This window comes from Prionailurus viverrinus, chromosome F1, assembly GCF_022837055.1.
Source record: "Prionailurus viverrinus isolate Anna chromosome F1, UM_Priviv_1.0, whole genome shotgun sequence".
Taxonomy (NCBI): Eukaryota; Metazoa; Chordata; class Mammalia; order Carnivora; family Felidae; genus Prionailurus; species Prionailurus viverrinus.
Genome location: NC_062577.1, coordinates 18508446 through 18521119, shown reverse-complemented (window position 1 = coordinate 18521119; position 12674 = coordinate 18508446). Strand labels below are relative to the sequence as shown.

The window sequence follows — 12674 nt, the reverse complement described above, 5'->3', positions numbered from 1 at the left end:
ATGAAGCATCCTAAGGCTTGACACAGACACTCAACAGACATCACTGAGTGATGAATGAACAAATGGGCAAAGAAAATGTTCACAGTAGTTATTACCTGCATTTACAGATGAGGAAACTAAGGCTCACCCTTTTACCAAAGTCACACATCTATGTGATGATTTAAACCAGATCAGTCTGTCTCCAAAATCTATACTTTTTCTAGTATTTCACATAGCACTTCACTCCTAATCATAAAAGACTATGGTATCAAACATCCCAACAGAAATCATCTTAAGGAAGTTCTCAACTATTATATTTTTACTATAGAAAAAGTAACAGAAATGCAATTCAGTTCCTTGTTACCAATAGGATAAAGAAGGGAACTTTTGTGATTTGCTCAAAAACAGATATAAACATAATTGTAACATAAAACTCAAAAGGAAACCAGGATACTCCAATAACGGCTCTAACCTGATTTTGGACAGTAGTTCTCCTCTATCTGCACAGTCCACACTGACTTGTCGAATAAGTTCATGAAATACTGTATTGTAAATAGTCTGTTCCTTCTTCAGCATATGCAGTAGTTTGTGCATCTGGCAGAAGATAAGGAGTATCGTCAGTGTTTATTACAGTCTTGTCAGTAAAAACCCATTTTAGGAGGTAAACACTCTGAATGTGAATGTTTAAGAAACACCTTGATAAGTTATGTCACTTATATTTTCCTTATAAATATACACACACAAATGATATATTATTTTTAAACATCTATGTTTAATCATGTACCTCTTTATATGGTGCATTGAGGTTACGGTATTGCTTCTATATCATCCCTGACGAGAGTATATAACCTGAATCTAATCATAAGTACATGTCAGACAAACCAAAACTGAAGAACATTCTACAGATTAACTGGCATCTGCTCGAATATCATGGTCAAGAAAAACAAAAAAAACTGTTTCAGATTATAAACTGTCTAAAAGAACACAACAACTAAAAGCACCATGTGAGGGGGCGCCTGGGTGGCTCAGTCAGTTAAGTGTCCAACTTCAGCTCAGGTCATGATCTCGTGGTTCATGGGTTTGAGCCCCGCGTCAGGCTCTGTACCGACAGGTCAGAGGCTGGAGCCTGCTTCAGATTCTGTGTCTCCCCTCTCTCTCTGCCCCACCGCCACTGGTGCTCTGTCTCTTTCTCTCTTCCAAAAATGAATAAACATTAAAAAAAAGTTTTTAAATAAATAAATAAAAGCACTATGTGATCCTGGAATCCTGAAACAGAGGGGTAAATAGCTATAAAAACCAATATAGGGAGAATTGATAAAATCTGAAATTTGAATATGGACAGATAATACTCTCACATAAATGTTAAATCTCCTGACTTGGCAACTGTATTATGCATATGTAAGAGAATGTCCTTATCCATAGGAAATAACACCCTGAAATGTTTGGTGATAAAGAGGCATGATGTCACCAGCTTACTCTAAAATAGTTCAGAAAAAAACTATACATATAGGGATATGTATGAAGGGGGGAAGAGAGAACGAATAAGCAAGTAGGGCACAATGTAAACTACTAGAGAATTTGGGTAAAGCTTACATAGATGTCTTATACTGAACTTGTCTATGAGTTTCAAATTCTGTAAAAATCAAAATTTACAAAACAGAAAGGGCCTGCATAAAGAAAAATATCTATAACTATGTAAGATTGAAAGAGCTCTTTTCATTAACAAAATAAAATTTTAAGTGGTAAGAAAGCATGGTTTAATTGGCAATGTTTGGTAATGGTACATAAAATAATAAGGGGCTTATAATCAGTGGTACCTTATAGTCAATGAAATACGGTAATAATAATACTAACAGTTATACAGTGTCTATTACATGCCAAGCACTATCTAAACCTTTTGTATCCATATGCTATTTAATCTCAACAGTCCTATGAAGTAGATATTATTATTACCTGTAATTTATTTTATTTTATATAAATTTTAGTTAGTTAACATACAGCACAATATTGGTTTCAGGAGCACAGTTCAGTGATTCAACATCCAGTGCTCATCCCAACAAATGCCCTCCTTAATACCCAACACCCATCTAGCCCATCTCCCATCCACCTCCTTCTGTCAACCCTCAGTTTGTTCTCTATTGGTAAGAGTCTCTTGTGGTTTGTTTCCCTCTTTTCTTTTTTCCACCTTTTTCCCATATGTTCATCATGTTTTGTTTCTTAAATTCCATATATTAGTGAAATCATATGATATTTGTCTGTCTTATTTCACTTAGTGTAATACATTCTAGCTCCATCCATGCCATTGCAAATGGCAAGATTTCATTCTTTTTGATGGTTAAGTAATATTCTATTGTATATATATATACCACATCTTCTTTATCCATCCATCAGTTGGTGGATATTTGGGCTCCCTCGATAGTTAGGCTATTGTTGATAGTGCTGCTATAAACTTGGGGTTCATGTACCCTTTTGAATATGTATTTTTGTATCCTTTCAGTAAATACCTAATAGTGCAACTGCTGAACCGTAGTTCTATTTTTCGCTTCATGAGATATTACCTCTAATGTAAAGATGATGATATTGAGGCACAAATACATTAAATTATTTGTCTAAGGTCACTAACTAATAAATGGCAGGGCAGGGTTTCAATCCAGTCTTTCTGGCTCCCAGAATGCATGCTTTTTTTTTTTTTAATGTTTATTTATTTCTGAGACAGAGAGAGACAGAGCATGAGAGGGGGAGGGGCAGAGAGAGAGGGAGACACAGAATGGGAAGCAGGCTCCAGGCTCCGAGCTGTCAGCACAGGGCCCAACGCGGGGCTCTAACTCACGAGCTATGAGATCATGACCTGAGCCAAAGTCGGCCGCTCAACTGACTGAGCCATCCAGGCGCCCCTCAGAATGTATGCTCTTAATCACTAGGTTACAATGATCTTTGCAATTACCTTGGTTGGCCCTGTATATTCCTGATTCTCCACACCAGCCCTCTCTAGCATGGCGTCCATCACATCATTCAGTTGGACCACTTCTACTCTTTTATTAGGTTTCCTAAAAGATTAAGGTGGCAGACTTATGATATTAGTGTTATAACAGGTCATCCTCAACTGACAAAAAGAATATAATATACAGAAAACGTATACAGTATCGAATATTTGTGATATTTTAAAGCATTAGCCCTACTACATCTAGTAGCGCTTGTACTGATCTAGTGGGTTATACCAGTACTAACATTAAAAAAAGAAGAAGAAACAGGAAAAAGAAAATGTAAACAGCATGATCCTCTTTTTTGTAAAGAAAATAATAGTTCCCTCCAAAAATTCTCTACACTTATTGTGTAGGATTGTAAGAACAGAGGAAAAATGTGGAGAGGTAAATACCAAGCTGTTAATACTGGTTACTTCACAGTGTAAGAAAAGAAAAGGGAGGAAAGATAAGAGAGAAGATAGGAAGAAAAGGAGAGGTAAGAAGAAGGAAAAAGGAGACAATAGTAGCAGACGTCTGCTGTACAACGTTGCCTAGACTCATTGACGCTGTATTGAAAAAAAATTGTTAAGAAGATAGATCTCATGTTAAGTGTTCCTTCCACAGTAAAATAAAATTTTAGAAGAAAGAAATTTAAAACTAAAAAAAATATTTTGCAGTACTTAAATATTATAAACATGTAAAATTGAATATGCAATTGAACAAATGAAAACACTGATTAAATGACAGAATTTAATTATTTAAATTATAGGGACAATTATTGGGTTTCTGCTACAATTTTAATATTTTCTGTATAACAAAGCACTATGAAAAATAAAAATACGCATATTTTCCTTCTAAGAAATACTTCCAAAATAAACCATACTTACATGGATGGGAAGAGCAATAGCCTGTTTTCATTATCTGTGAGGAGAGTAGTATATTTGCTGCAATAAATAAAACAGGTCAATATTATTGGGAGAAAATTAACTGGCCTGTTTATCACATATGACAACATGATGAACCTAAAACCTAATCAAATGGAGAAGCTTGGAGGCAATCAAAACAGTGCATCATTTTACATACAAGATCATACCTACATATCTACAGACACAGATGTAATGATATTTATCATATTTGGAATATTTTCACTAAAGGAGCTTTAATCACATTCTTCATATGTTAAAATACGAAAACTTTCGTGATTCTTCTTTTTAAATGCCTTTTCAAAGGTGGAAGGGTGTTCTAAGGACACCGAAGTCAACAAAGTTAAGTAATGAAACAGGTTATAAAATGAATAAGCAAGGATGAAACTAGAACCCAGTCTACCTAACTCCCAACCATATCTAAATGAGTATCACATTTAAATTTACATTTAAATGAGTATCACAATGAGAATCACATGGTAATTCATCTAATTCATTATTATTTATGTATCTTTTTCTTCTCCTAGTTAATAAGCATTTTCTTTGGTTCTGCCCCTTACCAGAACTCAAGTTGGTTAATAAGGTCCACTTTCAGAATTTAGATCAGTGAAAAATCTCCAGAGAACATAAAAATTCAAAATAAAGTTTCAAAAATGAGTGAGAGAAACCAGAAGCAATGATACCCCAGGAGCAACGGACACACCCACTATCCAGATCGTGATTTCTAAGTACCACTCTCCACCAAAAGGAATCAGTACTCCCAGGAGAAGCGACATAGCTCATTCCACAGCCTGAGTTGGGAAATACAGGGTGAACCTAGAAATCGTATTGAATCAGAAAATAAGGAAACACTCAAAGAATGATGGGGACATGTCCAAAGAGAATACAAGCCAGATCAAAGGAGCTAACACTGGCCAAATCAAAGAAGTTTTGAACATAAAAATAAATAATCGCAGTAAAGAATTATAACTCCCTGGGGGAAAAAAAAAAAAAAAGAAATCCTTGACTCCATATGGTAAAATGCTAACTGATAAACAGATGAGAAATGATGATGCTAAAAAAGTCATCAACAATATCTACAGCTGGTGGGTTGTTAGGAAATTTACAGTGAAATTTGATGATAACAGGTCATGACATCTCCAACTTACTTTTGAATAGTTTTAACGTGTTTATGTATATGTGTATTTTAAAACAAATAAGGCAAAATGTAAATACTCAGTGAGTTAAAATAGTACATGAGAGCTCCTTGTCCTTCCTATTTTTATAACTTTTATATAATTTTTGAAATTATATAAAAATAAAAAATCCCCCCCCCCAAATGAATTCCATTTAGTTCTCTTTGGCAAAATATTGTTCTGAAAGCCACTATCATAAGGACATGCCGTATAACATGAACTGGCAAGACAGCCTCTGGAGATTTTGTAATAAGACCTTAGTCCAAAGTTCTTGTTGTTTAAACTATGAAACATTCACACACTGTTTCAGCAAATATAAGCAAGATCCCAGTTTTCACCCCATAAGCAGGATGACAAAGAAAACTGGAGATGACAAGTGCACAGGCTGGAGCGAAGCCATCGAGGGTGTGTCAGTTATGAGATGTCAGCTCACAGGGCTACTTTCCTTTGTCTCCATGGCCATGGCTCAAAACCCATTGCTAAAGAGGCACAGGCAAGCATTCAGAACAAAGCTCCTTTTTCTTTTCTTTAAAGATCAATTGTTTATTTCGAAATTAAACAGTAGGGAAAGACACAGAACAATTTGACCAGTGAAATCCGAAACTTTTTTCAATAAAACTTTTTCATTAGTTTTTGACACCTTTCTTAAATTTAGGAAGGAAAGCCAAATGTTTCCCTATTTCAATGTAGATATGGGTGCACCGTTCTCAGGTTCTTCTGTGTCTGGGAAGGAGGAAACAGTTCCACCCGTCAGATAGGCAGGGTGTGCATATCACAGTACTCACTCATCATAACACTCCAAACCTGAAACTCCTGTATTTGACACAATATGAAATTCTTCAGGAATCAAAGTGTCTGCTAATTTCTTTGGCTTAAAAAGAAAGATGGACAAGAACGAAAACATTAGTAAATGAAAAAAACTGAATTGCATAAATCAACACTCCTATCCCAAAGGGATACTATTTATTAAGTTAAGCGATTTTGATTACAGAGAGAACAGTATCAGTAACTAATATGGATCATGGCAAGTAGTAAAAAACTGTTAGCAGAGAACACATTAAAAAAATAACCATAAATTAAAGAGCCTTGGTTTTAGTATTATTTACACATGTCCCTACATTCAGTAACCCACTGACTCTAAAATTCACCTTAGCAATATACCAAAAATAAGAATTCTACAGCCTTAAACAGTAAATTAAAAAAAAAAATCCAGTCTCCTATACTGTATTTTCTAGATTTCTGTAACTATAGTTATATAGTTATCCACTTAGATAAATAAGGTATTCTAGATCTTTTCACACTAAATACCCTTTCCTAGAAATAATTAGAAAGTGCTACAAAACTAATAAGCAATACAGTTACAGTACAACATTGCTTTATATTTTAAGGAAATGATTTTTTTTAAGTACAGAAAGAGGAAATTATTTGTCAAATACTCTATTTACCTTATGAGGCACAATGACACCATCATTTGACTGTAATGAACGGTCCAAACGTGGGGGACAAAGCGAACTCTCCCTAGTCTCTCCTTTAACATATTTAACATCATACAGAAAAGAAATATCCCTAAAAAATAAGAAAAATATATTCACAAAATAAATTTTCTGTCTGGCTACTGGATAAGAGTAGGTAAGGTCCTTCTAGCGCATGAAAAGGGGCACAGAACCAGTCTCCTGTCCTCATACGTCACTAAGACAGCTGAGGTATCAGACATGAACCACCCCCACCCCCATCCCACTCTTCCTCTTCTCCACCTCACATTTCTCATTCACTTCACAAATTCTTTCCCCTCCTTCAACTTCAGGCTAAGATACATTCTCTTCCCCAGGGTTATTTCCTCCATTGATGTCCTTGATTTCATCCTTAGCCACATCCTTTGGGATCTCATTCCATCAGTCTGCTTTCTGTGTGTCTTCCCTTCTCTTGGAATATAACTTTGGTCTATAACTCAAGTCTCTTCCCCTTCTAAAAATCTTCCCTTGACCATGCACTGCTGTCATGTTATCACGACCTATTTATTGATCAGTGGATCTCTCACTCTGTTAAACATCAGATTCCTTGAAATTTCCTTGCAATCTTGATTTCCATCTCCATCTCTTTGAAACCACTCTAAAAAGCTGATGGCTTTCCACTGCTAAGTCATCAGTTCTTCCCTTCCACTGTTTCCCTGTAATATTTCCCAGGGTTGATCATCTCTCTTTTTAAAAACACTCTCCTTTCCTCTATCCTCTGTGCTATTGGATTCTCCTTGTTCTTTTGCCGTAACTACTCTTTCTTGGACTTCTCTATGACCTCCCGCCTACTAAAGGGAAATGTTCTGCAACATTCTGACCTCATCCCTCTGTCTTCTTTCCCTATGCTTTCTCTCTAAGCAATGCCATCAAATCTCACCTTATCACATTTGTTACCTCTCTATATATATACCACTGGATAATTCTCGCTCCATTCTAACTTTTCACCCTCCTATCCTCACTAATTCTGTCAGGAAGTACCACCACTCCATTCATCAAAATCTCAGCATATATAGTTGATTCCTTCCCATCCATTGTCCTAATTTCCATATATCACTAACACTCATTAATTTTACAGTCACCCTCATTATCACTCTAGTATTTGATCCTATTGTCTCTTGCCAATGCCAAATCACTAGTCCAAGCTGTCCATACTTTTTAATGTGGATTCTCAAGTCTCTCTAGTATATTCTACACACTTCTTCCAGATTCATCGTCCTATAGCACAGTTATAATCATGTCATTTACTGCACGTGATTTTCACATGTCTCTGTCCCTCTAATTATAATTGGTATAGCCATTATGAAAAATAGTATGGAGCTTCCTTTAAAAAATAAACAATAGAACTACCATATGATCTACCAACCCCACTTCTGGGTTTATATCCAAAGGAAAATAACCTGGTTCTTGACAAGACATCTACACTTCCATGTTCACTGCTGCATTATTCACAATAGCCTACATATGGAAACAACTTGAATGTCCATTAGTGAATGAAGAAATGTACATACACACACACACACACACACACACACACACACACACACACACACACTGAAATGTTATTCAGCCTTTAAAAAGGAAATCCTGTGCTGACATGACAGCTCAGAGCCTAGAGCCTTCTTCGAATTCTGTGTCTCCCTCTCTCTCTGCCCCTCCCCCACTTGTTCTCTCTCTCTCTCTCTCTCTCTCTCTCTCTCTCTCTCTCTCTCTTTCTCTTTCAAAAATAAATAAAACATTTAAATAAATAAAACATTTAAATAAATAAATAAAAATAAAAAGGAAATCCTGCCATTTGTGACAGCATAGGTGAAGCTGGAGAACATTATGCCAAGTGAAATAAGCCAGACAAAAACAAATACTGTATGATTTCATTCATATGTCAAATGAGGGTATAAAGGGAGGGAGAGAAATGAGGAGATGTTGGTCAAAAAGTACAAAGTTTCAGTTATGCAAGATGAATGAGTTCTGGAGATCTAATGTACAGCATGGTGATGTTCATTAGCAATACTCTATTGTGCATTTGAAATGTGCTAATATATCTTAAATTTAATCTTCTTACCACACACACACATAAATGCTACCTATATAGAGGTGACAGATAAGTTATTTAGCTTGATTGTGATCTTTTCACAATGTATACATTTATTAAAACATCAAATTGTACACCTTAAATATACACAATTTTTGTGCCAAAGATATCTCAGTAAAGTTTTTTTCAGAAAGACGCTCTCAGGATGATGGGACATTAGTCACTATTACACCAGTAACTGCCAGAGATTGGCCAATACAACTTTGTTAGCTAAAAACAATGAATGGTTCATATATATACACATATACATCTTTTGAAGGGAAATATTGGTTTGGTAAGTGTCATTCAAATTTTCTAAGAGTATTTTTAGGAGGCTTTATATTTCTATTAAATTATTGGTTATCTTTATTTTTAGAGGAAACATTTGGTCTATTTTTTGGAATATAACTTTTCATTAAAAAATAGAGATATGTTTTATTTCTCATAAAACTCTTGTGGAAAATCACCTGCTTCCACTCTTCTGGAAAACCTATTTTTATTTAGAAAAAAGGCAAAAACCAAAAACAACTTTGATTCTGAGCCACAATACAAAAACTGGGTCCCCCAGATTATCAAACTAAATTCATCCCTCAAATGTTTTCTTCAAATCATCACTGGTTGAGTTATGTTCATAAATAAGCACGTTTTTTATCTGAAGTTGTCAGGGGATGAGGTATTTCAGAGAGAGTGATTTTCCAAATCCCTGCGGTATGCTTTTTGAAAAACATTAAGTCTTTCTAAAATGTATTTAAAACTCTGTGGCTTTCTTGAACAAATATGTGTAACTCAATATAATCTTTTCTTGACAATTCAGGTAATGACTTCTTAAGCTAGAAGTGTCTTGAGGACAGTCTGGTTATGTTTCTGAAACCCAGGTCAGTACCGGAATATGGCAGGCACTGACGTTGGGGTTGGGGGGGAGGATACCCTCTTCGGATTGGAAGGGTTGGAAAGCACTTTCCCAGACACCCCTGCAGCCAGGGCTCTGGGCATGAATTAAGCTCCATAAGTAGCGCTCACTTCGGCAGCACATATACTAAAATTGGGACAATACAGAGAAGATTAGCATGACCCCTGTGCAATGATGCCATGCAAATTCGTGAAGCATTCCGTATTTAAAAATAAATAAGTTCCACAGTAGATGCACTTTTGCAAGATTTTAGAGGTAGAAGTGAGACAGAAGCCATTTTCTTGTCATGCTTTTAGTGGATTTTGCCAGCAACACCATGGAGAAGTGGTTTTCCTGAAGCAACATGCCAGAATCCACTCTCCAGCTACCCAGATCCAGAGGGGCAGTACAGTGACAGCAGTAACAGCTTTATGATTTCAGCTTCCTGATTCTTGGATCACAGTTAAGGGGACTTTTTTTGTTTATTATTGCAGTATCATTCACATACCATAAAATTCACCTTTTTAAAGAGTACAATTTACAAGTTTTTAGTTTAGTCACAAGTTTTTCCTATATTCACAATTTACAAGTTTTAATGTATTCATTAAGTTGCATAACGACCACCAGAATCTAGTTCTAGACTATTTTTATCATCTCCCAAAAAAATCTTTACCCACTAGCAGTAATTCCCCACTCTCCTCCCCAGCCTCACCCCCAGCAACCAGTTATCTAATTTTCTCTCTACGGATTTGCCTATCCTGGACATTTCATAGAAACAGAAACACACGTGTACCCTTTTATGACTGGCTTCCTTCACGTAGCATGTTTTCAAGGTTCGTCAGTGTTGTAGCTCTTATCAGTACTACATTCCTTTTTATGGCTGAATAATATTCTATGGTAGATGACATTTTGTTTATTTTTTCAGCAATTGATGGACAGTTGGTTTGTTTCCACGTTTTGGCTGCACGAATAATACTGCCATGAACACTCATGCAAGTTTTTGTGCAGACATATCTGGTCAATTCTCTTGGGTACACAGCTAGGAGTGGAATTGCTGGGTCATATGAGGGGCCTATGTTTACATTTTTGAGGAACTGCCAAACTGTTTTCCAAAGAGGCTGCTCCATTTTACATTCCCACCAGCAATGTCTGACACTTTCAACGTCTCTGCATCCTCATAAATGCCCGTTATCGTCTGCTTTTTGACTATAGTCATCCTAGCAGGTGTGAAATAGCATCTCTTCGTGGTTTGATTTGCATTTCCTTATGGCTAATGATGTTGAGCATCTTTTCATGTGCATATTGGCTAGTTTTATCTTCTTTGGACAAATGTCTGTTCAAGGGGGCATACACTTTTTTTTTTTTAATTTGAGAGAGAGAGAGCATGCATGAGTAGGTGAGAGGGGCAGAGAGAGGGAGAGAATCTCAAGCAGTCTCCACACTCACATTGAGCCTGATGTAGGGCTCGATTCCACCACCCTGGGATCATGACCGGAACTAAAATCAAGAATCAGATGCTTAACTGACAGGGGCCCCAAGGGGCCCTCTTCTCGCAGCCTTGGAGGTAAGTAGCCTGCACCAGGGGTGAATTCCATTCTGTTCTGAGCCTTATTCCCAAAAGTAGTGCTTCACACCTGCTCCTTTAGCCCTTCCAACCATTTTGTAAATAGTTGATTTGCTGCCTAAAATAGGTTTTATTTTCTGCCCTGAACTCTGACTGATAAAGCTGTTGAAAAATATTACTCAGAGGCTATTTGCTGGGTTGTTTTCTATTTTACTGCTGTGCTCTAAATATTTAAGGTTGCTAGACAAGCTTTCTCATGTCATACATGTATACATGTACAAGCTTTCTCATGTCATACATGCATACATGTACTAGGTTTCTACTGGTGCCGTAATGAATCACCACAAACTTAGCGGCTTAAACAACACAGGTTTATTATCTTACAGTCTGTGGGTCAGAAGTGCAACATGGGTCTCACGGGGTAAAATCAAGGTGCCTGCAGGGCTGCACTCTTTTCTGGATGCTCTAGGGGAAGACCCATTTCCACGTCCACTGGAGTTAACTCAAATTTCTTCCAGTACTAGGACCGAGGTCCCTGCTTCCTGGAAAGTTGGCGGCTGAGGGCCATCCCCAGCTTCTAGAGGCCGACAGCAATTCTTAGCTTGTATCCTCCCCTCCTCCATCTGCAAAGCCAGCAATCGTAGGCTGAATCCCTTCCCTCTCGCACTTTGAATCTGTCCTCCTTCCACCTCATCTCTCCAACCACTCAACTTCCTTCTTTCTCCACTCTGAAGACTGAGGCAATTAGGTGGGGCCATCCCAAGAATCCAGGTAATCTCTCCATCGCAAAGTCCTTAACCTCAATCACATCTGCAGAGTTTCTTTTGCTATGTACGGTATGTACTCAGGTCCTGAGCTACAGTGAGAACATCTGGGGGAAGGCCATTATCCTTTTCACCACAGTGAAGATCTTCATGGTTTAAAACTTCCAAGTCAGAAGCCATTTGACATTAGAACTTTAATGTTGGGTTATTGCCACATTCAGATATAGCTTATTATTTTTTTCAAAGTACTTCAAACATCTCGTAACTACCAATTATTACTACTAATAATTACAACCATGATCTGAAGGTATAAAGTACAGATATTTTGACACTAAAGCCCCAGGACATAAAAGTTAATAGCCCAAGTTCCTGCCACTTTTTCTAGCACTGAGACACAGCTGGGTAATAACAGCTTATATTTACCGGCAGCTGGCTGGTTCAGTTGGTGGAGCATGCAACTCCCGACCTCAGGGTCGTGAGTTCAAGCCCCATGTTGGGTGTAGAGCTTGATAGCTAGCTAGCTAGCTAGACAGCATTGTCCATTATCCCCTTTATAATACCTTCTTTTACAATATCCCTAGGAGGCACACAAAATGGAATAAGTCCATTATTCTCTTTCTACAAATGAGTAAATGGAACTCAGACTAAATAACCTACGCAACATTTCTTTCAGATGAAGCGGTCTCATGAGGGGCATACAACTGATAAATGGACCAGGCAGAGAAAATGAGCAGGTCGCAATCCTCCCAGGGAAAATGGTGACATTTAGAATATTTTTAGGAATGGTATAAAAACAACAAATAGTGCTTGCTGATTTGATCTGAAACAGTGTAAA

At 37.1% G+C, this 12674-nt stretch overlaps 1 protein-coding gene and 1 non-coding gene across 6 annotated transcripts in view; one reads left to right on the top strand and one right to left on the bottom strand.

Moving 5' to 3' along the window:
• AXDND1 (axonemal dynein light chain domain containing 1) overlaps nucleotides 1-12674 on the bottom strand; it is a 96488-nt gene that overhangs the window by 67434 nt on the left and 16380 nt on the right. For all 5 annotated transcript variants that reach the window (XM_047840239.1, XM_047840240.1, XM_047840241.1 and 2 more), the window contains 5 exons: nucleotides 6486-6606; nucleotides 5826-5911; nucleotides 3830-3886; nucleotides 2924-3026; nucleotides 452-573 (listed from right to left, as the gene is read on the bottom strand). In XM_047840239.1, coding sequence (XP_047696195.1) covers nucleotides 452-573; nucleotides 2924-3026; nucleotides 3830-3886; nucleotides 5826-5911; nucleotides 6486-6606 — 489 coding nt within the window. The remainder of the gene's footprint in view (nucleotides 1-451; nucleotides 574-2923; nucleotides 3027-3829; nucleotides 3887-5825; nucleotides 5912-6485; nucleotides 6607-12674) is intronic.
• On the top strand, nucleotides 9635-9741 carry LOC125155917 (U6 spliceosomal RNA). Its single transcript, XR_007148425.1, has one exon. It is a non-coding gene; the product is annotated as a U6 spliceosomal RNA (small nuclear RNA).